General features: G+C 35.1%; 1 protein-coding gene across 1 annotated transcript in view; it reads left to right on the top strand.

Annotated features, from left to right (window-relative positions):
• The window catches only part of ABCB1 (ATP binding cassette subfamily B member 1), a gene marked incomplete at both ends in the record, with an annotated part of 42,632 nt that overhangs the window by 21,111 nt on the left and 3,784 nt on the right, over window positions 1-17,737 (top strand). The window contains 10 exons of the mRNA XM_080338681.1: window positions 719-901; window positions 1,588-1,734; window positions 2,112-2,216; window positions 4,166-4,243; window positions 5,616-5,699; window positions 6,044-6,247; window positions 11,614-11,714; window positions 13,503-13,643; window positions 15,921-16,077; window positions 16,526-16,723. Of these exons, the coding sequence (XP_080194807.1) occupies window positions 719-901; window positions 1,588-1,734; window positions 2,112-2,216; window positions 4,166-4,243; window positions 5,616-5,699; window positions 6,044-6,247; window positions 11,614-11,714; window positions 13,503-13,643; window positions 15,921-16,077; window positions 16,526-16,723 (1,398 nt within the window). The remainder of the gene's footprint in view (window positions 1-718; window positions 902-1,587; window positions 1,735-2,111; window positions 2,217-4,165; window positions 4,244-5,615; window positions 5,700-6,043; window positions 6,248-11,613; window positions 11,715-13,502; window positions 13,644-15,920; window positions 16,078-16,525; window positions 16,724-17,737) is intronic.

Raw genomic sequence — 17,737 nt, forward strand, 5'->3', positions numbered from 1 at the left:
AAGAAAATAAAATAGGGGGAAATGACAAAAAATTGAAAGAAAGCAAAACCCAGTAATTTTTATTAGCAGTACAAAAAGCAGTAAGAAATACAAACTATCTGAGAAAAAAAAAATACAAATTGAAGGCAACCTTGAATCCAGACAGTATTAAATACCTCAGTGGTGGGTAGACATTTACTTATTCTGTCAAAGAGACTGGCAAAACTATCACCAAAAGTAGAGTTCTTTTCCAGATTGTTCAGATTTTTCAGTCAAAATCTCTTCCTGACTTGTTCCATCCATTTAAAGTCAAGAACTGTTAAGAGTGTTCTGTACTAAAGAAGAGTAATTTTTTCCCACTTCGTGAACAAACAGCATATCCACTGAGAGCTCATTGAAAAAGATCCCAAGATGAGTGCAAATGGTTCACTCTCAATTTAAAACTCTGTTACAAGTTAATACATTAAAAAAGAGCAGGTACTTCCCCTCCTCTGCCCTGCACTGAGTATAAGTATTTTCTTGAGAGGTGGGGTACTCTTATACATGAATCAAGCTTTGAAGACAGAGATGCGCTCAAGTATAATACAGATGTTCATATCTGCTTTATTATTATATATTGTTTTGCTCATATCTCTTTTCACTGAAACAAGTTACATTTCCCTTGATTACCTCATATTTTTGAAAGTTCAAAGTAATATATGCATAATTAATCTTAGCATCATGTTCTTCCCTATTTTAGGCAATAGAAGCTGAAGTTCCATCATCAGAAAATAATGAGAATGCATTTAGTGTCACAACTAGTGAATTTAAACCAGAATTTCAAGAATCCTTACCAAAAGGATTGAGAAGACGATCAACTCGGAGAAGCACAAAAAATCCAGGAGCAGAGAATGATGATCCTGATGAGAAAAAGAGTTCACCTGTAAGTATTTTTGCAGAGCTGTTAGTGAACTTTGACTCCTTTCAACAAGGTATGTTAAATTAATCCTCCTGCTCTAGAAAAGTACAAGAAGGAGGCATTTGATGGGGTGAATTTTGTTATTCTCACCATGAATGATTATGCAAATAAAATGAGATTTTAATAATCTATAACAAGGATGAGTTGATTCTTGAAAATCACGTGCTGTAAAATAAATATACTTACATATACTTATATATACATATACATATACTTACATATCATACCAACATAGTCTATAAAGGTTAAACATTAATTTTTGGATCAGAAACAGAAGTTTTTCCCCAACATATAACTCTTACAACACTTGTATTCATATTTGCTTGCATTAAACTAGTCATGGATTGCACACAGCAATATACCCAGAAGGAAGAGTTTAGTCAGCATTGAGCAATACCAATCAATGAAAATGAGAAACTAAAATATGATGACAAGAGCTGTAGATATATTATAACAGCTCTTTCTTCCTTGTATTAAAATAATACAAAGAAATGTACAGTCCGTTAATTTTCATGACATTAAAAAGTATACGTTTTGACTTCCCCTGAGTAGATTCTGGGAGTAGGAAACTGACTTCTAATTTCTCATTTTCTGCATATTTCTCCAAATACATACATGTTTGTCCTAACAGAATTACCATTTTTTTTTAGGATGAAGAATTACCTGCAGCTTCATTTTTTAAAATTCTGAAGCTGAACAAAACGGAATGGCCATACTTTGTAGCTGGAACTTTTTGTGCAATTATCAATGGAGCTTTACAACCTGCATTTGCAATAATATTTTCAGAAATTATAGGGGTAAGTTCAAATGAAATATGCAAAAAAACTATGAAGCAAAATTTATTTATATTAATATTAATTTATTTATAATACTTAATATTAGATTTTATTACAAATTCTATTTGTATTAAAACCAGGTCTTAAACAATCACTGTATAGTGAAGCTGAGGATTGTATGAAGCACTGTTACAAAAATCTGAAGAATTATGTGAAATTTACAAATCCTAAAAATCTTGCTACAATCTGAAATTTGCTTGTTATAGCTATAATCATATGTGACATATGCTTAAATTTTATATGAATGCAAATTATTGTCAAACATTGTTATTGAGAAAGATGGGAGTATTTTAGATTACTAGTTGATTAAAAATGTTGGTTTAAATATTATTTTATAGATTTTTTCAGAAGACGACAAGACCATTGTAAGAGAAAAGAGCAACTTGTATTCAGTGATGTTTTTAGTACTTGGGATTGTTTCCTTTTTTACTTTCTTTTTCCAGGTATGTCTTGTTATTTTATCTTTACTATAATTGTTCATCATGTTTTAGAAACCAGATATGAAATATACTCAAAATGTATGTCTTCTTAATACATGTCTCAAACTCAAACCAGAACCCACATCTATGGTTGCAGACGTGCCTTGTGCTGAATTGAATCTTTTTTGACCTAAAGTTCCTTATGTGTTCGAAACCTTCCAACCTATTCTGACTCTTCACTTCAGAACTTAATTTCTTCTTCAGCAGTCAAACATATCTCAGCATGGAGCTCTGGATTCTCTCACTCTTTTTTTCCATTGCCATCTCATAGCCAGCCCCTCCAGCCTTTACACTGTACCACTCTCTTCTCACTCTCAAGCCCTCCCATTTGAATGTTAGTAATTGCAAATTAGCCAATCTCCTGCCTTAGCTCTTCTATTTTTTTACTTCCCTAACCCCTTACTTATCTTATGTGAGCCCCCACAGAGATTCACAAGATTCACAGGCCCAGTTCCTCAAGTAACACCCATCATGCTGATATTCATCTCCTCCTGCTTAAATACTAGTGGTTGAACAGTAATACCCCATCCCCTGTTCTCACTGATCTCTATAGCCATCTCAACTTAAAAAAAAAGTATTTTAACTTTACCCTAATTCTTATATGTATCTAACTTATACAACAGTGCCACACTTAAAATAATAATAAAAAAAAAAGGTTGTAATCGTACAGGTGCAAACTTTGGCATTTAAGTAATTTCATATGTAGACTGGTCTATAATTTCTGAATATGCTTGTATACTGTTACCCATTAAGCAAGACTACACAGTGAAATAATAAAGCAGACTTGGGACAACAGCATAAACAGTCTCTTGCAAAAGCCTTCTGGTTAATTTATGGAATTGTCTTATTGCACATGCATGCAAGAAGGCCTTGAATATGGAACACTGAGCTGTAGATGGCTGCAACAGGTTTGCTCAATTTATAAATGTTCAGGTAATGCTTTAAATGTGAGTGGGAAGAGTTCATTGAGATGTAACACTCCCAAATTAGTGAGAATGAAAAGAATTCTAACTATTCTTGTAATCTCTTTATATACTGCCCATTCTCTGATGTTATTTTGTGATTTTTGCTAAGTCACATACTTGTGCAAATTTACTGACAGTATGGGAGAACAGCAAAGATAATGATCAAAGTTAACTGAGAAATATTTGCTGAGTGGAATATGCCAGAATGATTTTTCTTAGTATCACATAGTACAATTGCATCTGTGGTTTGTATTTTAAGAGTGTTCAATTTCCCAAATGCACATTCCAAACAATTAACATTTGTAATCACATAAAGGTGGTAGTAAGTTAAACAAACCATAAACACTGATGTCATACTAACATGTAGGGAGAGTGTACCTTCCTGAAGATTTAATCAACATATTCCTTTTTGTATCTTGTTAGATTGATTCATATATCTGACTAAAAATATGTCAAATTCATTATGAAACATCACTTACGTATTACTGCTGATACTTATGTCAGTTTGTGTTAGGATTCCAGGGAAGAAATCTTAATTCTGTTTGAGTTAATGGGAAATGTACATTCGACTTCAATGAACCCAGATTGCCTTATGAAGTCTTTAACTTAAAACAAGTGGCTGAAAAACCATTTGTTTAAATCTGACTTAAGTAAACTCATACAAATGAAGTCAAGTGGTTGATTAGTGATCATCTTTTCCCTGAAGCACGCTGGTGAATCAGTGCTGGGAAATACTGCTATGCTCTATGTATTTTTTTGAGAAAATTTTGAATGTCTGTACTCTGAACCTACTACCTATGACTATTATACCTGTTTTTACATTTGCTTTGTGCAATCAGGACTGCAATATTTTGTAGTTTGACACTTTCGACAAGGTATCTAAAATATTTATTGAATAAACACAAAAATTGGAATAGTATCCTAAACGTTGTACCTTTTCTAAAACAGGGGTTTGCATTCGGCAAAGCTGGAGAAATTCTTACAATGAGGCTTCGATTCATGGCATTTAAAGCAATGCTGAGACAGGTAAAGATAATAAAGATTTTTATTTCCAGGCTTTTAAACATAATTATTTGTATAGATATTATAAAATAATTGCATTCTGCATTATTCTATCATATTATGACTTGTCTAAGCAAAGTATCTTTAGAGGGAAAGTCTTAAATTGATACATGTAGAAGAGCCTTTTATGTACTCCTTGCAAAGACTTGGATTTACAACTGAGTTACTATAGCCTGACAAATTGATGTGCACCAACAGTATCCTATTATGTGTTCATTTGTGTGCTTTGCTTTCTTGATGTCCTTTCTCCCCTAAAGAAATGCAATACAGTGCAGCTTACATTGTAACTCTTATTTCAGATGTCTGATTTAAATTGTAATATATACCATTATGTTTTATTTATTTATCAGAGTTCCAAAATGTATAGTTGTTGCTTGTTAATACAATAGTGAGATTATATACTTAAATCTAAAGCCACTTTCAGAGAATTAAAATGTAAATATATTGTAGTCTTTTTCAGTAATTCATGTCGTTATCTAAATTGGCCTTAATCTTGCATGATTTCAGGATAAGTATTTTAGATTTTCAAATATACAATATGATGTTTCTGTGGTTTTATGTCATGCACATAAAGCTACATGTAGACAGAGTTTGATTAATGTGAACATGACTGTTTGAAATGTGGACAGGAAACTGTTGTAATCTGAAGAACAATTATTTTTAGATCATCCTCACTGAAAACCTAATGAAAGAGCAATCTTGCCTGTACTGCATCACTGGGTCTTCATTCAATGCATATTACACATGAAAGTTTAAATTAGATATTAGGTCACGTGGTGAATAAATTATAAAATGTATATCTGACCCCAACAACTGACTTCGGTCAGATAGACCCGTTTGTTTTGTTTTTCTTCTTTGTTTGCTTGTTTGGTTGGTTTTTTTCTCATAGGTTCCAAATAAGCCTTTAAGCCTCTTCAGTCTGGGGAGAAACAAAGCAATGAATTGGGAGTTCTTAACTTAAAACTGCTTTACGCTTAATTCATCCTCAAACAGCTGTGCAGTTGTGAAGGAGTGTGACTGAAGAGTCATCTCCTTCAAGGGGATGCAGATTCAGCAGCAGTGGGGAGGGTAGATTTTGGTTTTGAGGATCCCCCAGGCTGCTCTCCTTCCTCCTCAGCAGTGACACATCAGATCATCGACAAACATACACTTTTTCTAAAAATATTCATTGTGCAATGAAGGAATTAGAATTAACTAAATATTCAGAACCGATGCACTGCCACACACCCAGTCTTTTGGCAGTGAACTCTGTTATATTAGGTAGACCTCAGTTTTACTTTGCAGTTTACCTGAAATGTCCAAAAACTGGTCCTAAGAAAAATGTTTCTCATTGTAGGACATGGGCTGGTTTGATAATTCTAAAAATAGCACTGGAGCATTAACTACAAGACTTGCTAATGATGCCTCACAAGTCAAAGGAGTAAGTAAAATTCTGTTTTGGAATTTTTCGTATTAGTTTTAATGTGTAGTGAAGTTGCAGCTTATGCGTAAATATGTGGTATACTTAAAGTCTGTTCAGCTTCAAGAGCAGAATTTACAAATTGCAATGCCAACTTATGTAATCAGAATACAGGGAGAGAAGAATTAAATGTAATCTAGATAATTTTTTATGAAATCATCTAAGAAACTCCAACTTTTAAAAAGAGCAAAACTGGGTTAAAAGTTTCTGAATAGTGTTTTGAGAATCAGGAATATTATAGGAAATGCTTTCCTTATTTAAGATGCAGTTGCTTTGGCAATAAATGTCCTTTTTTCTTCCTCCAGGCAACTGGTACGAGACTAGCACTTATTGCCCAAAACATAGCTAACCTGGGGACTGGAATTATTATATCATTAGTTTATGGCTGGCAGCTGACTCTGCTACTTCTAGCTGTTGTGCCAATTGTTGCAGTGGCTGGAATGATTGAAATGAAGATGTTGGCTGGGCATGCTAAAAAAGATAAAGAAGAGCTGGAAGTTGCAGGAAAGGTGGGTCTAAAGAAGTTCATCTATTTCTGACCAAAGCATTGTTGATAGATGTACTACTTGAAAATACAAAGCATGTCATAATATTTAATTTCCAGAGACAGCCAGACTCTGTGTAGAGTAGACTAATAGACCTACAGAGCATAACACCTCCTCAGTAATAACTGAAGACTTATGTTATTAACTTATATTTATTTTTATAATTTATATACCCCAGAATGTGCTAAGCACTATTCAGGCATATTCTTTTCTCCCTCCTGTTCTGATCATCTCCATTTTCCTTATTTTGCAACCCTATTCATTTTGGCATTCTTTTTTCTTTTCTGTCATTCCTTCTTGGCATGGCATCTATTTTAGATATATTATACTTCTCCTTTTTCCCTTTTCTTCTCTTTTGTCTCGTTGATATTTGCAGGGATAATATGTCTATATCCACTGTTTTCTGAATGTTTGCCCTTTATTTCTTGAGTGGAAGAGAAAGATGAGAACCGAAAAGCAAGATGGCTAGACTCTTGTTTAAGAAATTAGATGAAAGCATTTATTATAACTTCATTCCACAGTTCCTTTTGGAACAGAACAACTATTTCACCACTTCCCAGATATTGCTTTATTCAAGGTAAAACTTTTCTAAAACCCCTTCCTATGTCCTACTGGTTTTAAAAGTTGTTGAGAAGAAATTATTTCTCTACAGCCGAACACATAAAGAATGGTATTAATCTTCAGATGTGGTGTTTAAAAGTATATGTCTGCACATATGGTAGCAGTCTAATGTCCCCTTCTAGTTACTGGAGATGTCATAGTGTCTGGATGGCCACCAGCTGCCATTTCAGAAGGGTATGGACTACTCTATGTTCTATGTCATATCTGCCATACCTTACCCAAACGTTTTGGGTATCCTAGAGCATCTCCAATGGCACAAGCCACTTGCATGTGGGCAACTGGAGTCCTTCACACTCCAGTTGATGATCCTGGAGAAAGAGACTAGGTAGGCACACTGAATTGCCTAGGCAACTGAATTGCTTTTTTAGTTTTATTTAATAGGTATCCATTGACTACATGGGTAGCTTAGACACCTAGATTCATGTGCCTTAATATGGATCTGAACACCCCCCATGCCCACTAACTCCTATTTACTAAATTAGTTTTATTTTCTTTCATAATATCTGTAAATAAAGTTGCTGGAAAACATTTTTGTCCCTCTAAGTCCACAGGAAATTTTGTGTAATGATCTTTCCATGGGCTTTTTTGTGCAAGCCAAAGGTTGCTTTTCCTTTCCTTTCAACTGGCTGCATTTCTTCTGCTTCTTCTTTCTAATGGTTTAACATTTATTTCATATTGTTTTATTGTAAGATACAGCAGGAAAAAGTTGTCAATTCTTGGGATAAGCATTAGAGACCTTCTTAATGCAGCAGATTGTGAAGAATTAGCATAGGTGTTACAAAAATTTATCAGTTTTTTGCAAAGTTTGAGAAAATACTTTATTTTCTTGGCATTATATGAGTTTCCTCTCTTAAGGCCACCCAAGCAAGCACTAGGCTATGGGCATTTTATTCAGTTACAAATTTTTTAAAAATCAATTTTCTTCAGTGAAAATGGGTTTCTACCTGGAAAATTTGCTTTCTGCAAAGGGTTGCTGAATGTATATTACTTGCAAAAAAACCCAACTACTCCTTTGAGTATTGATGGTACAATATAACTAAGAAGAACAAAATCTATTTCATTTCTTTGTTATAATTAATACTGTGTATTGCATTCAAATCAATGAGTTAGTCAATTATGTGCAAATTTTCAAACAGTTTCACAAACATTACTGAGGCTATAATTATATCCCTATATTTTAGAACTAAGATAACAGGACCACAGTTTAAAAATATTGGGTAACAGTTTATGAAGAAAAATGTTTTCAGGTCTGTGGTTTAACTTAGATAAAAGTAGAAGAGTATGGAGGTCATTTTTCTGTTTTAAACTGTAGGCATTTGAATTGTGTGGTGAATTCCCATAACTCTGGTGTCCTAGAAGACATAATATACAGGATCACCTTTCAGAATAGAATTTCATTTTGTTCAGATAATCAGAATCATAAAATATCTTCCATTAGAAGGAACCCATAAGTATCACCGAGTCTGACTCCATGCTCCTCACAGGACTACCTAAAAATAAACCATATGACTAAGAGTGTTGTCCAGACACTTCTTGAACTCTGACAGGCCTGATTCCATGACCACTTCCCTGAGGAGCCTGCTCCATCCTCCTCGTGAAGAGCCATTTCCTAATGTCCAATCTGAACTTCCATTGATGAAGTTTCATACCATTTCATTGTGTCCTATCACTGGTCACCAGAGAGAAGATCAGCACCTCCCTCTCCGCTGCCTCTCGTGAGGAAGTTGTAGACTGCAATGAAGTCGCCCCTCAGCATTCTTTTCCCTAAGCTGAACAAACCAAGTGACCTCAGCCGCTCCTCATGAGTCCTGTCCTTGAAACCTTTCACCATCTTGGTCACCCTGCTCTGGACACACAGTTTGATGTCCTTCTTATACTGAGGCCCCCAAAACTGCATTCAGAACTCAAGGTGGGGCTGAACCAGTGCAGTGTAGAGTGTGTCAATCACCTCCCTCAACCAGCTGGCTATGCTGGGCTTGATGCACCTTAAGACGTGTCTGGCCCTTTTGGCTGCCAGGGCACACTGTTGACCCATATTCAACTTGCTAAAATATCAACCTAAACCTCCAGATCTCTTTCTGTGGGGCTTCTCTCCAGTCTCTCATCTCCTGAGTTGTATGTATAGTCAGCATTACTCTGTCCCAGGTGCAGAATCTGGCACTAGCTATTGTTAAATTCCATACAGTTGGTAATTGCCCAGCTCTCTAGCCTACCCAAATCTCTCCATAAGGCCTCTCTACCCTCGAAGGAGTCCACAGCTCCTCCTAATTTAGTATCATCGCCAAACTTACATAGTGTACATTGGACTCCTGCATCCAGATCATAACAGATTTATAACAACATTAAGGAACACTGGCCATAAAATTGAGCCCTGCGGAGCACCACTAGTGACTGGCTGCCAGCTTGAAATAACCCCATTTGCTGTAACTCTTTGAGCCTGAACCATCAGACAATTGTTCACCCAGCATATTATGGGTTTGTCTAGATGGATACTGGACATTATGTCCAGAAGGACAGTGTGAGAGACAATATCAGAAGCTTTGCTAAAATTTAAAAAACCCCACATTTACTGGCTTCCTTGGTCAGCTAGGTGGATGACCTCATTATAAAAGGAAATTAAATTAGTTAAACAGGACTTTCCCCTTGTGAACTCATGCTGGCTATGACCAATGACTGCATTGTCTCTTAAGTGTTTTTCAGTAACTCACAGAATAACATTGTCCATGATATAACCAGGCAATGAAGTGAGACTGAAAGGCCTGTTGTAGTACAGTAACTTATTAGAAGTGCTCATGCTTCTCCCTGAACCTTCTCTCCTGCTTTTTGTGTAAGTCTGTTCAGAAAGCTTTGTGCAGAACAGGGACTTTGCTGACTTGTAGCCATGAGCTGGAAAAAGAGGGAGCTCAAGGAACTAGGTCCACAGAAGCACACTGTTGCAAAGCACTGGTTTTCAAGAAGCTTTATGGAAAATATAAGCCATGTGATACACCAAATGCAGTAACAATATTATGTAAAGGATCTATTCTATGCTTTCTGAAATTAAAATATAAAAGAATGTTAAGATTGAACTTTTATAAGTTTTAGGATGTTAAAAAACATTGCCAGTCTCTTGGGAACAAAAAGGAAAAAAACAAACAAACAAACAAACTCTCCCCAAATTCAAATATTTAGATGAAAAGAATCAGGAGACTCATTACACCTATGGGAAAAACCCAGGCATAAATAGGAGTTCAGTACTGAAAAAACACCATCACTATGTAAAGCCCTTATTTTATAATATAAATGTGTATGAATATAAATATGCAAGTAGGGTACTTGATTTCTTTTTCAGGCAGATACCATCTAATAGTTAGTTTCAGATTTATACCTCGTCTACAGCATTGTGATCTTGTACCCCGTGACCAGTTCTAGTTATTAAGATGAAAAGTTCACTCATTCTTGCGTCTTTTGCCTAGATATACTTTCCTTTGGTTATATTTTCCCTTGACCTTACTTTATGGTCTTCCTTATACTAAAAGCATGAAGCATTAAATGTGTATTTCAGCAAAGTTATCTTGAAGCCATGAGGCTCATTTATAGACGAGGTCTACAAAAGTCTACCTATGTTATTTTTCGCATTGTCCATATGAATTTCCTGCTAATGTATACTTTCTTGTATGTACAGTTCTCTGAGTTATGAACAGACTTATTATGTGCATTTGTACAGTATCTATGCTCATAAGTGAGCTCTCCTGCTCCATACCCGTCCTTAGAAATGAGGCTAGTTGGCAACTGAATAGAGCCTACATATAGGTGTTTAATACTATTCGAGATGCATTAGGAAATAGAAACCATCCATCCCTATGGGATTGTCAAGTATAATGCAGTACGTGTGGGAACCCCTGCTCTCCCAGAGCAACAGCAGTTGAGGCCAACTGGAACACCCAACCTACCACATACTTCACTGCAGGCAAAGTGTAGGTCATGGACTCAAGCCCAGTGTTTCAACCAGAGGTGAACAGAAGGTACAGCACTAGCTCCAGTTTCTAAAGGGATGTGACTGTGTTTTCTGTTGGCCATTTCTAAGCATCATCATCTTCTACAATTCATATGGACTGAATTGAGCATACAGGCTCCTAGTTCCACTGTGTGGTTGTTGAGGAAGACTTTGTGGGCACTTACATAGACCTAACAGACTACATGAAAGGCTTGCAGTTGCTCCCACGTAGGCATGCATCTACCGCCTTCAAATGTTACTAGTACCCTTGTATACACAGATGATTCAAGGCTAGAGAATCTGCAAGCTTTAAGAAGATATTATTGATCAGATCAAGTATTAATTGCTGAGATCTAAGTTAGGCTCTAGGAACATAAGTAACCTGGACATTCTGATTATAGCCCAAATTCAGTGGACTGGAAATGGAATGCAAAATTGCCATTTTTCGTATAGAATTTCTCCATAATTGTCACTGTTGTCTAATGTCTTTTCACCACTTATTTGAAGGACGTTAAAGAGGTCTTGACATAAAATTCTGAGCATCATCAGAAAATCTCACTGTCATAAAAAGAAAAATGCAATATGCTTACTTTTGAGATTAAAAGGTCAATGATTTTTATAAGAATTATAAAAAATATAAAATATATCCCAGCAGACTCTTTTTAATAGTTTAGAATAAGGAATCGCAACATAATCTTAACTTTTGATTAAAACGTTTGTGTTTATATTGCAGGTTGCCACAGAAGCCATAGAAAATATTAGAACTGTTGTTAGTTTGACCCGAGAAAAAAAATTTGAGTTGATGTACGGAGAACATCTGCATGTACCATACAGGTATAATAAAAACAACTAAGCTAAAAAAATAAATCTATATTTAAATTATAAAATAAATTACAAACATCTACTAGGACTAATGTTGATTTTATTTTGTTTCTGTGAATGATTTAATGTGTAATTTAATTACCTCAGAATTAATATAAATATTTTGCATATTTTTAATTAACAGATGCAACCACCAGTCAACATTTTTGTTCTTTGATTTGATTTCCTGTGATAATAATGGTATCTTCTATTGCAATGTTACTTGGTTTGGAAAAGTATTAGTTTGAAGTCAGCTTTGGAAATCTTCTAATCTAACCTTCCACTTTCAGTGTTTCAGATATTTAATTAAAAACTTTTTAATGTGAATTGAATATTGCATTATACCATTTTTGAAAGTATGAATAGGATCAAAAGCATTTGAATTTTTTTTAATTCATTGGTTTGTGGGGGAAAGAAAAGGAATATAAATCTGTCTGGACTAAAGCAAAATTTAAAAGTCTTAAAGTAAAAAAAAAATAAAAAGATAGTGTTAATTAAAGTTTTATTTGTTGTAGAATGAAATGTTTCATACTCCGACATCCATGAGAAAAGTAAAATAAATTACTGCATATGTACCCAGATATGACGGGAGACAATCAGAAGTGCAACTAATACATCCCCCATAATAACAGTGCTTAGAGCATAGTGCAGGATGTGAAAGACATTCCTTTAGCTTTTTTCTCAAGCTGCTGTGTTTTGAGTCCATATCTCACACCTTGCAGGAAAATGCCCAACCATTCTCCAGGTTGACGTTGATAGGATTGCTCCAAGGCTTCTATCTTAATGTTGTTCTAGTATAAGGAAGAACTTATTGCCCTGTGGGGCAATTTGGAAAAGACAGGATGTGGTTTTCAGTTAATGTTTCAGTGGGTGTCAACCCACTGATTAGGCAAAGTTTTTATTTTATAAAAATAGAGCTTAGGCCTTCTGTTATACTGGATTAATGCACAAATCAGTTACGTAAAAGAAAAGTCACAACAGCCTCTTAATCAAACAAAGCACACTTGTGAATCTGGCTTGTGTTTTGTTTATATTGTGGTTTTTCTAGAAGGAGCCATTCCGTTCTGACTTTGCAATAGCAGCAATAAAATTATTTTCTTTCTTTTTTTTTTTTTTTCTGGTAGAATTCACAGTTATAGAAAATTTTCTCTCTGCCTTGCTTTTAGTTATAGACATACTTTTATCATCCAAAATCTAATTTCTGCACCATGCATGCAGGCTTAATCTTATTTGAAAGAGGAGTTTTGATGGATTAAATTTAAAAGATTCATATTCTCAAGTATTAATATTGAACTGTTTAATTGTTATTTGATTAACATAAAATTGCAAGTAAAGAAAAATGACACAAAGATTTTGTTTTGGCGGAAGGTGAGCTAACAGTTCTGCTTGTTTTTTTTTTCCTCTTACATGATACAATAGTAAATTTTAAATGTGTTACTTACATCTTCAAAATGGAAAGCATGGACTGAACTGCAAAGTGTTTTAACACTCCAACTATGAGATGGTAAGGCAGTAACTATACATAGCAGCTAAGGTGTCACCTTTTTCTGCACCTGTATTCTTGAAAGTAAACAGAATTCTAGAAACAAAACAAACTTTCTCTAGGACACAGTCTAACAGGAGACAAGGGATTGTAATGTTTAAGCATTTAAGCACTTCCCATTTGTAATAGGATCATCTGAAGTCAATTTATTGTTTTTTCCATAGCAGGATTCCAGTATGATCACACATTGTTATGAAAATATGCATTCTTTTTTACAGAAATTCTGTGAAGAAGGCACATATATTTGGAATTTGTTTTGCCCTTTCACAAGCAATGATGTTCTTTACCTATGCTGGCTGTTTCCGGTTTGGTGCCTATCTGGTGGTAAATGGACACATGGACTATAAAAGCGTGTTTTTGTAAGTATCTCTTTTGCAAGCTTTTTTCTATCAGTCCCGACAAAGGTCTTTGTTTGCTGCTAGGGATATCATAAATCCACTGGGTAAGCTATGAGAAAACAGGCAAATTCTTTTTCTGTACTTAAATATAATGAAAGCATACTACAAAGTGCATTCTCTAGGTGACTACAGAATCTGAGCTGTTCAAGTAGGCCTAATTTTGGATTTCCTTTTCTGTATTTATTTGGGACTATAATGTTTTCCAGAGGTTGAAAAAGTATCCTACTTATGTCACTTTGTTTATTCTTACCAACCTTATTGTTCATGTCGCTGTGAGTCCTCTGTATATTCTAAAAAAAACATAAGTGTACCTGTTCAATGAAGCATAATACTATAGTAAAAATCTTTTTAAGAATAGGTCATCATCATCATCTTTGTTATGTCTACATCAGGTTTTTTCATTGAAATTCGAAATCTTCTCTAAAATACATGTTAAATAAAAGGATAACAGGATTCCATAAGGTAGATGCTGTTCACTATAAGGGAAGGGTAACTGAAGTGTTTTAGATTATATTCTGATAACAAACTTGTTCACTTAAATGAATGAATTTTGTGTGGGAAATGAAAGTATGAACTATGAGTGAAAGAACACTATGTGGAGTTGTGTACATACCCATAGCCAGGTGGAACATTTTATTTTTATTTTAGACAGGTGCTTGTCTCTAAGGGCACTTTTAAAGTTTTTAAGGGCAGAAACTGAACACAAATTAAAGGAATTGTTTTGAAATTGTAACATATTCTTGGCTCGGGTTTGTAATTACTGTTTATCCAATCATTTCTAGTAACACCTAAGAGCCCTTATCGTAACTAAAGTCCCATTCTTCTAGATCATATATAAACTCGGAAGAAATATAATTTCTGATTTAAGAGGCAATAGCTCAGTACAGGCTTATAGAAAACAGTGTGAAAAGAATGAGATTCTACTAATATAGGTAACAGTGACCTCAACACCTAAGAAAGGCCAACCACACCAATTTTTTATTGAGAACCCATTTTAGCTAGAAGCTGTTGGGAAGTGCCTGCATCCCATCTGCTCTCTGAGCATCTCTAGCCAGCTGAGGAGTGAGCTTCCAATGGCTCTGTTAGACTTGGAAGGGATTGTCTGACATAAAACTGTGTGAGATCTTCCAGGCTGTTCAAATGCAGAATAAACCAGATTTGTTCATATAGGTCTGAAAAGATAAAAATTCATGTAAATGAATTTATTTTACTTTGCCTTAAAAACAGGCTAAGAGGTCTCACATGTCAGTTACCAGTTTGCAGTGATGTGTAATCCTGTGCTGTGTGGCAGGAATTAATAGCTGAGGACAGCAGGTTCTGACACCAGTCTTGTATAAAGGCACATGTACATTCACCATACAACACTAATAGTGTATTTTTCAACCTTTTTTGGTGTTGTGAACCCTTCAAATTTTTCCGGCAGAGCTGTGATAGCAAATGAACTCTTTATTGTCACCTTGTTACAGGCTTGATTTCTTATTTTCATTGATGCCTTAAAAATTAATCACTAGGTCCCAGAGGTCATTGAACCATAGAGAGGAACCACAGCAACAGTAGAACAGGATTAGAGTAACGATTTTACCATCCATTTGTTGGAGCGAAATAAGGACTCAGCAAAACAAGTCGATTCAATGTGAATCACGCTAAAGCCATTTATTACAGAAACAAGCCTCCTTATATATGCAACTATATTCTAATCACGCGTCCACGCTCCAAGCATGGATTCGCTAAATGAGTATCGTGGGCTGTCCATGCGCTGGAGTCTCACTGATGATATGTCCGATGATTCACGCCACACCAGGACCCTGGTGATTGTGGAACGCCTCTCTTTCTCACAGCAGATTCTGTTCTAGCTTCCCGAAGCAGCCTTGAGATTCCTTTGAGCCTGACTAATTCAGCAACAGATCTTCATCTATCAAAACCCCTCCACATCCATTGACCATTTTCCTCCTAGCTCCAGCTGAGATTTAATATAGTTAACCAGTATTAATAATTAAAGAAATTAGTGCTAATAAGTAACAAAACCATTGGAGGGTTGTTTGTCCCACTTAATTAAAATAGATAAAAACAAATTTCTGGAGCTAAATAAGTAATTAAAGCAGTAATAGTTGGTTAATACTTTATTCTTTTTAAGTTTAGTCCGCTTTTTTTCTCTGAGTAAAATAAAAAGTTGACTGCAGCGTCATTTCCATTGTCCTTTTTGTCACTGTCTACTTTTTTTCCTGATTTCTTTTATAGAGTGTTTTCAGCTGTTGTATTCGGTGCAATGGCATTAGGACAAACCAGCTCTTTTGCTCCAGACTATACCAAAGCCAAGACGTCAGCAGCTCACTTGTTTCTGCTGTTTGAAAGAGTACCCTCAATAGATAGTTACAGTGAGGAAGGAGAGAAACCTGTAAGTAAGCCATGTGTAATGGGTGATATTATTTATCAACAATATGGACAGTACTTTTCTCAATTCCTCCAAACTCTTATTTCCTCTCCTGATTAGTTCCCTATCTCAATGTAATCTTGACACTATCCAAACACAACATGGACCAAGTTCTCTATCATGAGTCCAGCTTTTGCCCACATTGTCTAAAGGCTATTTGTTTTGAAAACCTGGTTAAAAGTGCAACTTGTGTGGAATTCAACCAGCAGAATTATGACAATTTTTAAAATAGTTCAGTGCTGTACTTTGATTTTATTGCTTTGCAGAGATTTAGACTACAGAGTTAAAGTCAGCATTCCAGCAAATAAAAAATTCTATTTTCAGCAGGGAAAAAAAGAGACTTCTGCAATTCTATTTGACTAATTTGTCAAATTGTCTTAAAGATGTAACAATGATACTGTTTCAATTATAGGAAACATTTGGAGGAAACGTAACAATCAAAGATGTGGCATTTAACTACCCAAACCGACCAGAAGTCAAAATCCTCCAAGGTTTGAATCTAAATGTAGAAAAGGGACAAACTCTGGCTCTTGTTGGTAGCAGTGGCTGTGGAAAGAGCACGGTTGTTCAGCTGCTTGAGAGATTTTATGATCCACTCAGTGGAGAAATGGTGAGTATTTTTGTAAGAACCTGTCAAAATGTTAAGTAAGAGTGTGCTTATTTGGTTTTATGTGATTAAGTATAATGGATTTTTTTTTAGTTTTATTTTTAAAATATTTTTTAATGTTAAAGACAATCAATGTCTCATTGGGGTTCCTTATTTAAATGTGGTTAAATAACATAATGGAAGAAGTCCCAGTTTCCCACGTTATAATGAATTAATAGAGCAAGATCTGTGTGGTAAAAATATGCCTGAACCACAGCCCAATGATGGCTTTGAATTCAGAGCAAATTTCCTGAGGTTTTTATGTTAAGAATACTTCAAAAGTTATTAAATATATGTATCTACTTCTGTATAATGTAGTAATAGAATTTGGCATCTATGTTTTTTCCTAAAACAGTAAACATTGACAAAAATAATTTTTATCATAATTTTGACTTGTCAGAAACATTGTTCAGAGTATGCCCACTTGCCAAGTGAGAGATTGTGAATAGTTTTAGTAGTTTTGGTTTAAAATACATCTAAGGTTTCCAACACTACTTATTCAGCAACTCTACATATTTTTTTTCACATAATGGTGTTGTTTGTTGCCTTTTTCTCTTTGATATAAATGTGCTCAGAGATTTTGTTTGAAAAAGAACTCACATATTTTGGGTCAAATCAGGTGAGAATAAGAAGGATTTCAGAACTTGGCTCTGCAGAGATATTCACAAAAGATAAAGCAATGCTTAGATAAGGCCTAGATGCAATGGACAAGATTTTTTTAAGGTTGGAAATGCCCATACAGGTCCAGTGTAGCAAACTGATGTGTAGAAAGAAGCAGCACAGGTGCCCCAGAAGCATTTTTAGCCAAGTGCAATGTCATTACCAATGTTTGTATCCATAAATAACCAACAATAGTTTACTGAAGAGAAAAGCACAGATCTCTGACACAGAAACCGCAAACGCAGTGGACAAATTCACAGTCTCAGCTGAGTGAAAGGAGTGTGTGCTTAAAAGCACTGCCAGAGAAGCAGCTGTTCA

This window comes from Nesoenas mayeri (genome assembly GCF_963082525.1).
Source record: "Nesoenas mayeri genome assembly, chromosome: 2".
Lineage (NCBI taxonomy): Eukaryota > Metazoa > Chordata > Aves > Columbiformes > Columbidae > Nesoenas > Nesoenas mayeri.